A 9,958-nucleotide genomic window follows, 5' to 3' on the forward strand; every position below is an offset into this window, starting at 1 on the left:
TCAAAATAATCTTATACTAATTATAGTAAATTGAAATATAATTTTTTCCATTTTTAATTATAAAAAAAATAATAAACATATAATTTTTTAACTTCAATTTTTATGAAAAATAAAATAAGGAAAAACTACTTTTCCTTATAATAATCAATATTCATACTCAGTGATCAAATTTGAAGGGCATGTCTTAATTTCATTTAGAAGGGCACATATTCAGGTCGCACTTCTATAATGAAAAGAATAAAAAAAAAAAAGAGCAATTAATTTGACAACAGTAAATTATTTTGAAATTTCTTTTTATTTTTTCACAGGAGAATGGTGGAACAACAACCCCATGGATGTTGTGTATAAGGCAGGTTTGATATGAGCCGCAACTAATATATTGGATGCATTTACCATTAATGGATAAACATGAGACCTATATTCCTGCTCCAGTTTAGATAAGGATTAATTTTGTAGGAAATTTTTGTGACCAGAACGTTCAAGCCAATATACAAGTAGCTCAATCAAATTTAAATTTATTACATGAATGAAAAAATTCAGTAAAATTCTAAACAGGTTTAGGATTCAACAAAAGAGTGTACAATGGTGTATATGTTTTTGGTATTTTTTTTAATATGAAAACATGCCAGGAATTGAGAATCCGCAAACAAATCAAATCCAGTATGTTAGGAGCCCTGTTGAATACCTGTTGAATGGCTCCTCTCCAAGCATAAATCGTGCTTAAACTTTGCTTGACAGGGGTTTGCTGAATGATTAATCTATGCTCCTCTCCAGCTTAAATCGTCGTCAAACCTTGCTTTGGGCAGCGCTCAGGCACAACCCAGTGAAATTACAGACCTAATACATGGCCCATATTGACATCTAGTCGCTCTCAATTGAAACTACCAAATGTAATGGTATCAAAGGGTAATTGTGACATAATAATTAATAAGAACTTCCATCATATGCACAATTAGAGAAAACAACTCAAAAAGAAACTGTTGCTTTTGAAATGGGAGCAATTCACAAAGTGCCAAATGTAATGGTATCAAAAAGTAATTGTGACATAATAATTAATAAGAACTTGCATCATATTCAAAATTAAGAAAAACAACTCAAAAGGACATTGTTGCTTTTGAAATGGGAGTTTCTGAAATGGGATTTAAGTTTTAACATGAAAAAAAATTTACAAATTCAACATTCCTAAAATTCTAATTTCAGAAAAAATGAAATTTAAAAAAAGTTGACAATTTGACAGCACTTCTTAAAAAATTTTAAGATATTATTCCATTTTTTTTTTAAATAACAAAAATCAATTTTTAAATTTTTTTGACTAGTAAAATTTTCTCCCTACTTCTCTGACGTGCCTACTTCTCTCACGTGCCAAAAACCGTTTGAAGGGCTCTGACCTGTTCAATTTTGATCTCTGATCATACTAATCATCTATTCTACTTTCCAAAAAATTTAGTCGCAATTCCACTTTGACCAAACAACTGCACGAAATGATTGCTCTGAACGACACTGTAAGTGATGAAAGCCTAGAGTTTCACATCTGGACGGCATCTTAGTTCGTAGAATCGTGACGGAATCTTCATTACCAGATTCGCTTGAACGTGAGGGCAATTTCCAGACATTGTCCACAAGCTCTAGAAGTGCAGAGTAAACCCCGATGATTCCGCGCCGAGTTGCTATAAATTCATGTGTCGATGCAACGCTTAAAACATAGATCCAGTTCTCTATTTTGTTAATTCTCCACAGTTTTATTAGAATGAAGGGTTTTCAAAAGCCCCATGTCGTCTTGGTTCCATTCCCGGCGTTGGGTCACTCCATCCCCTTCCTTGACCTTGCAAAGCTGCTGGCTTTGCACGGCGCCACAGTCAGCTATGTCACGACGCCTGCAAACGTCAGCCGGCTCGAAGGAGCCATGGCCGAAGCTCAATCTGCCGGTTTGGATATTTGTGCTGTCGTCCTCCCGACGCCGGCCGTGGAAGGGTTGCAGGAGGGACGCGAGAGCGCCGATGTCATTCCCTCGGCTGATGTCGTTTTCAATCTTGCCAAGAAGCTTGCAGAGCCTTTCGAGCGCTGGTTCCACCAACAGTTCCAAGAAGACGAAGAAGAAACGGCCGGATCTCGGCCAGTTTGCATTATCAGCGACCTATTCATGCTGTGGACTCTGCACACCGGGGAAAAGTATGGTGTCCCTCGAGTTCTCTTCAATACATGCGGGGCCTTCGCCATGACCCTTCTCAACTCTGTCTCGGCATCTATATCTCACAATGCGTTGCAGAAAGAGGGGGACAGCGTTGTTCTGAGCGTGAATCTGCCCAGTCCTGTCAGACTCAATAAGAAAGAGATAGCGACAGGCTACTTCCAGCCCGACAAGTCGAACGCCAGGCAGCAGTTCGCCATGCAGTGCATTCTATCTCTGAGTCGTGGCTGGGGAATGCTCATCAATACGTTTGAGGAGCTGGAGGCTCCATATCTAAGGCACTTACGAAGCCTGACCGGGAAGCCCATCTGGTCTATAGGCCCAGTATTTCCAGCAAGATTTGCAGGGAAGGCGGGCAGAGGGAAAATGGCGGACATCAGCGAGGATGAGCTGGTTCAGTGGCTGGATTCTCAGAGGCCGCGTTCGGTTGTGTACGTTTCGTTCGGAAGCCAGACCTTCTTATCGGAACAACAGACTTCTGCGTTGGCGAGGGGACTGGAAGCAAGCGAGCAGCCATTCGTTTGGGCCATCAAATTTGCCCCCAAACTCGAAACCACGCCAGCAGACACAACGGCATCTGATGTAAACATTGAAGCCTATCTTCCTGATGGTTTTGAAGAAAGAATGAAAAAGAAAGGGCTAGGATTAATGATATGGGGATGGGCGCCTCAGCTTCTTATTCTTTCCCACCCCTCGACAGGCGCCTTCATGACCCACTGCGGTTGGAACTCCACACTAGAGAGTATAACTCTGGGCATCCCTATGATCACATGGCCGATGTTTGGAGATCAGCACTTCAATTCCAAGCAAGTCGCCGAGCAATTTGGAGCAGGACTCCAGTTTTGCGAGCACAGAGAAGGGATTCCTGAGGAGGAAAGAGTGAAGGAAGCCGTGAGGCTTGTATTAACAAAAGATGAAGGCAAGGAGATGAGGAGACGCGCAGAGAAATTGAAGGAGATTGCTTCACAAGCTGTTGGAGACGGAGGATCTTCGAAAGAGAATTTGCGAGCTTTCGTTGGTGAGATGCAGAAATTGATTAAAACTCAAAATACTAAAAGCGAGACTGCTGATACAGAATCCATGCCAACGATTCATTGAGAAGTTGGGGATGTGTTGATTATTGAAAATATATATTCAATAAAACAGAGTGGATAAAAACGGGAAGAATGTCGCGGTTACTTACGCTTATTTTTTCGGCGTTTGGTAGCTCCATTGTATGGTTTCCTTAGAAAGAAAAACTAAAGAATTTCAAACATCATTTGAACGCAGAGAAAGATTTTACATGGTGAAAAACATAATATGCTCTGTGTAATAATCTTTTTTAAATGTAAAATTTATCCAGTAATATTAGTGGTGTGCTGTAAATTGCTTTTATTCTGGTTGATGAGGAGGATAATTGTTATCGTTTTCGCCGAAGTTCAGTCTTTAAAAGTGACAGGGTGAATTTTGTTTTCAAATCTATCATCTCTCTTTACAAAGACATTCTCCGGAGAGGAGTAAAGAAGGAAAATAAATGGGGAAAAACTTTATATTCCAAAATTAGCTACGGGTTTAGGTTTGAGAAATCTAGAGATCTTTAACACAGCACTCGGAGCTAAATTAAGATGGGTTTAGTGAGGAAATGAACTATGGAAACAAAAAATATTACCATACTTTTTCATAGGTAAAAAAGTGGAGTATCTTTCTATGATCTTTCTATTTGGAATTTGGCACTCACCAACTACAGTCTAATCTAAAGTTATGGCTTTCGTCCAATCTAAAATTATGGCTTTCGTCCAATCTAAAATTATGGCTTTCTTGGAGAGTAGGATGGGTGAACAACACTCTTTTGGCAAGATGCTTGGAACCAAATGTCAAAGCTAGGGAACGGGTGAACAACACTCTTTTGGCAAGATGCTTGGAACCAAATGTCAAAGCTAGGGAACCATGAGGAACTTCGTGAGCTAGAACAGCCAAACAATGCATTACAATTGAAGACTTTTAGAAACCGATGCATGAACCTATGTTATGGAGGGGACAGAAAACCATTGTGGATGGGCTGGTGCACCCAATTTTAAATGATTGGCCCATTCTAGCTCATGAACTTCAAATTTGAAAAATTTACATTGCTTTAGAACCACGTAAACTAAGTTGGGGCTATCAAGGTAAAGAGATGTTCATTCTTAAGGAAGCTTACTCTTTGCTCGCCGGTCACCACAACATCCATCATGCATGGCTATGGATTAAAATTTGGACGAAAGGACATTGGCCTAAGGTATTCCTATGGTTGATACGCACAAAAAAGATCCTTCATGGGATTAAATAAAAAAAATGGGATTTTAAGGTCCATTTTTGTGTCCTCTTTATCAGAATCAGGAAGAGACGATGAAGATCTCTTGAATACTTTCCCTCTCGCCTACAACCTTTGGATGCAAGTTCTACTACTCTTTGGATATACACACTATAACTATATTACAATCTGGTAGAAACCTTGGAGCAATGTAGAACAAACATTTTCAACAACCCGTATATTGAATTCAGCATGGAATCTCATTCTTGGTTTTGTCATGTGGATGACTTGGAAAGAGAGAAACAAGAATATATTTAAGCAAAAGAAAAAAGAAGAATGTGTGCTTTGGAAAACTATCCAGCAAAATATTTGTGAGACCTTACTCTTTGAAGTTTGGTCCTGAGAGGACTGGAAAAGGAAAAACATGAATTTGAGATCTTATCAAAACTGGAGCTTTCTCCTTGAATTATATCTTCTCTGCCTCCTAAGATCCCCACTCCCAAAAATTCTTCCTTGACAATTTACACTCCCCCTCCATTGGAGTTTGTGATGCTAAATTTTGATGGTACTTCTGAAGGAAATCTTGGTCTAGCGGGTTATGGAGGGATTTTTCACAACTAGGAAGGCCAAACCTTGAAGGTGTATGTTGCAAATTGTGGCTTCACGGGTAGTAATGTAGTGGAGCTCATAGCCTTAAAAAGAGGTCTAGTGTTGGAAATCAATGAAGGCTACTCAAAATTGTAGGTGGATGCTGACTCTTAGTCAGTCATCTCAACTATCAAATGAATTATCAACATGACACTTATTGATAAAAAATCCAAAAGTTGGCACCTAGAGCATATTATTTCTTGCATCCCCAAGCCGCTTAATTCAATTCATTATGTGACAACTACACATACTCGTGGAACGAGAAACAAAGTGGACAATTTTTTGGCCAACTTGGCATGCCAGGATCATGACATTCATATAACAAAAAATTGGTTCGATTCGGTGACATCTAGTTGGAAGGAACCTTTGCAACTTATTCTTGATGTTGACTATAGTACCTTGATTGAGGTGATGATCGATGGGACGTTGGAGATTGGGGGCAGATCCCCACCCCGTTGCCTCCCACAACATATCAAAGGGGGGTGCCATGGCCAACCTTCCTCATGAAACACACATGCAAACAATATACATTATCCTCATTCCAATGTCAATCCTTCCTTCATATGTTTGTGTTACAAGGGGAGAGCTTACTCCCTAGTTTTTCCGGTACCACTGAATTTTTCCGTCACTATAATTGCAACAATTCCCTTCAGGGAAGGTCCATGGGTGGAGATAAATGCCCATAATTATAACATAAATCATGGGCTAGTCACCAAGAAAGGATGTTAGCCTTCTAGGATGGCTGAGAGTTAACATGCACCTGCATGAACGATATACTAGTCTTTAGGTCTAGAGGTCTATGATGCAACTTGTCATAGCCGAACAATGTATAGGAATCAGAATTTTGGTCAGAAAGAGAATGCAAACTTTGGGCTTTCGTTGGGTTGTTTGGAGTTGGTACTATAGAATTCTGTGATGCCCACCATCCTTTAGAATGCACGTCTTCGCCGATTCAAGCTCAGTGGGCTAGAAAATTCAAGATAGTGCCTTAACCCTTTGGGTCCTTGCTTTTATTGGTTTGGTATCACACTGATGGCTATTGATTGGGTTGGTTTTGAGTCTAGTTGGGTCTAGCTATGACTAGAACTATTGTTTATCCTCGCATGCTCCAAGCCTTGTTAGAAAATTTTCATTTGTCTATAGTAGTCATTTGTTCTTCTCTATTCACTGGCATTACCCACCTTGGCTTCATAGACTACCTTGTTTTTTGTGTCTTGTGGATTTTATAGGTCATCTCTTTAGAGTTCTAGGTTGTTGGGGTTTAGTTTTCTAACCTAGGTAATTTATTCTTAGGAATTATCCATTGGAAATGAATGCACATCTATTAGGGGGTGGGGGGCAGTGGCTAGCAGGGTAGGCCTCAAGCTCAAGCCCATACCTAGAAAACCCCAATCATCTTCCACTCTGCTGCACCCCTTGAAATTTGTGAAGAAATTCATCAACCTGAAACCCTCACAACCAATGATCATTAGGATTATTCATATTTTGAAACTGTTGAAGAGTAGTTGGGTTCCTAGCCCTGGTCATGCCAGGGGAATATGGAGACAGTTTTGAAATCCATCACATAACAAAAATGGTTTTCACATAGGTGCTCTGAAACCTATAAACATTAGTTTAATTAATGTTTGATATGGACCCAACTAGGAATTAAAAGAGAGAAAATGGGTCAAGATCTAAAAGGAGCAAGAATATCCCTACTTCCAATGTGCATGAACTGAGAAGACATTATTTGTTAAACACATATAACAACATTAAACTTTTGTAACATTCATAATCATATATAACATTTAATGGTTCTTTGAATCCTAAATGATGATCCCTACCTTTGAAAACTTCACATGTTTCTTCTTTCAATTCTCACGTGAAGGTAATAAGATTTTTTTAAAAGAACAAGTTTTTTAAAGAAATACAAAGTGTAGTGTAGATTCATGCTTGCACAAAAAGGAATGTATTATTGCATATAACTATAATGCTCCGTGGAAGACTCATGTGATTAATTGAAATATTAAATTCATAAATAATAAATGTAAAAAGAATAAAATACCATGCATGTATTGATAATATGCTAGAAATGTTTACAATGTTAATCTTCTTAGACTGTGGCAATCTAATGTCGATTAAATTAATCTAGTTGTTTCTCAACATGTAATCATGAAATACATTTCAAAATATGGTTCAAAAGTAAAAAAGAGTTCCTTATTTTAAGCTTTGTCAAGATTTGATGAAAATAATTGAAAACATAAAAGGCATTGGATATCCATCTTTGCACGTGCATAAAAAAGGTTCCTTGTAAAAAGATATAGTTTTTTAAATCCTATTACCCCTCCTTTCGCCCTACTTGATTGTTGTGCAAAAATTTCCATCTATATTCTCTCAAAAAGACACTCAAATCATTTGTGTCCCTCTTCACCATGTACATTCATTGTTGATAAGACCTTGAACCATCTTCCTTGTTCTTTAAATCCACTAAACACTCTATCTCTTGATTTATTTTTATTTCATTATCAACAAGTGTAGTCACTCCTATGAAAGGAGAGTTATAAAAATGCAATAAATGAATCTAAATGAAGTGCAGAAAAAGAAAGAAAACTACTCTAACCCATCACATAAGAAATAGTTCTTAAATAATAAGTGCAAAGATTAAAAGATGATGGTGATTTAACAAGTGTTTTATTGTCATCATTAGTCTGCTAAAATAGTTCTAATAGTTGATATTGTTAATCTAGGGCATACTATGTTAGAGATTTAAAAAGATATTAAAAGATGAGTCATTAAATCATAGAAATAGTTCACACAATGCAATGAAAATTAAATCAATTTACAATGACAAATTTCTAAGTAAATAATTACTCAGAAATTTGATTAAATGCAAGAGAAAACCAATAAGTAAATAAAAAATATATGTGATATAAGATAATATAGCTCATTAAATAGACAAAAATTCACATATTTAATAGTAATGCTACAACGCAACACAAATATGCCATAAAAAAATAAAACTATATTACCAAACAATAGTATTTGAATTAATATGATAAACTTGGATCTCGTGCTCTATCTTTACAATGAATATCTTTAACATTCCTCCCTCGATTTTCAACTTAGAGAAGAGAGCCACACTAATGTAAGATCTCCCTCTACCACAAATATCCAATCTTAAAAGAAAAACCCCCAATCTCAAATCTAAGAATTCCCACTAATCCTATGGTTAAAAACCCTCTCACAATAGTGCAAAGAGTATCCTATTTTCAAAAAAGAGGAACCCCTTGCTATTTTACAAAGCATTTGTTTATAAAATTATAAATGAAATCACCAAAAGGAAGTTTGTTCCAAGGTAGCCTAGATCCAGGTTTTTAGAGCCGTAAAAATATTTTATTGATTTGTTGCTCCAATCTCCATTGCTCCAAATCCTTGGGCTTGATCTCTTGAAACAAATTCCTTGCAAAAAATATCCAAAATCAAAATTACAACCAATTAAATTTGCATACCAAAATCCAAAATACCAAACTGTAAAAAACAAACAAACAAATTAAATTTAGGTTTAAAACAACTACATTTAAAATTAAGTTTAATTAATGAATAAAATAAAATCCATGCTTTCTATTACTCTATGTTGATATTTCCTTGGACGAGTAAATGAATTAGTAACAACAAGAAACTCCATGAAAATCAAAATTCTCCAAAACAAACTTGCAAAAATAAATAAATAAATTAGCCTTCACTTCTACTATTTTTTTGAAATAGTAAATTGTTGAAAACGCAAAAAGAAAATCCTAATTTAATTTTGTCCTTGAATTAAATTGTAATTCCACATCTCATGACAGCTTGTAATACTTAAATAACGTAATTTGACTTAGTTGGCTCAGTTAATTCGATTTGAGGGTCTACCTTGAGTTGTGTAGATTGTCTCGTACTTTTTAAGAGCCCTCGTTGAGTTTATTTTGAGTAGTAATTATTTAATTCAGTTTAACTAAGATAAATTCATTTAAACTAGTTCCAACTGATGAAGGAATTAGTGGGAGATCTAGTGGTGGGGTGTAACCTGCAATGATCAACCAGTAAACTAAAAATTCACTCATAATTAACTCATGCATGTCATATTAGACAGAGATCAAGTTGAGATTGGCGTTCAGGGACAATGTACTATCAGTTGTAAAATCATCTAAGTTAAATAGATCGTGCATGAAGTCAGAGAAAGGCCTACGAGGATTATGCAATTCATAATTGAAGAATTTCCTCATTAAATAGGGGCTAATTCCTTGAGGAAAAACACAAGGAAATCAAAGTTTGGAAGGCAACAAAATTGGCTAAGTATTGGCTTGATCTTGTCTGGGAAGTAATGAGATAGATAGAGATAGTGCAGAGGTTGCTCGGGCTTGAGCAAAGCATTGTAATATTATCATATTTTCTAATTAATGCAATATACAGATAGTAGGGGTTTTTAGCCGTGGCATTCCCAAGAAAATTATTGTGTTATGTGTGATTGAATTCTTTCTCTTTTATGCGTCGTGGTTTCATCAATCATTTATTGTTTCCGCTGATGAGTAGAGTATATTCAAGTCCATTGTTTTAGCATATTACAATCTGCAGTTTGAATCTACAAGGAATTTCTACATGGTATAAGAGCTAGATTTTTAGAAATTTCTACATGGTATCAGAGCTAAATTTTTAGAAATTTCTACATGGTATCGAAACTTAAATCACTATAGAAGAGGAGAATCCAGGTTTGTCTTTTGTAGGAGAAATCGATTTTGCAGTATCATACTTCAAAGCCAAAGGATGTTGTTCTATGGATTGAGACTCGAATATACCTTTGAGGGTAGTTCAAAATTTATTTCTTGGAAATATAAGAT

At 36.6% G+C, this 9,958-nt stretch overlaps 1 protein-coding gene across 1 annotated transcript; it reads left to right on the top strand.

The window, feature by feature from the left end:
* Positions 1-1,622: 1,622 nt before the first annotated feature.
* LOC149170685 (scopoletin glucosyltransferase-like) lies at positions 1,623-3,533 on the top strand. Its single transcript, XM_089423982.1, has one exon. It carries the CDS (start codon positions 1,748-1,750, stop codon positions 3,284-3,286), a length of 1,539 nt encoding a protein of 512 aa, XP_089280108.1. The 5' UTR covers positions 1,623-1,747; the 3' UTR covers positions 3,287-3,533.
* The last annotated feature ends 6,425 nt before the right edge of the window (positions 3,534-9,958 follow it).

Source organism: Pinus tabuliformis, chromosome 4_2 (genome assembly GCF_031772625.1).
Source record: "Pinus tabuliformis cultivar Carrire ecotype Pingquan chromosome 4_2, CPIR1, whole genome shotgun sequence".
In the NCBI taxonomy this organism is placed as follows: Eukaryota; Viridiplantae; Streptophyta; class Pinopsida; order Pinales; family Pinaceae; genus Pinus; species Pinus tabuliformis.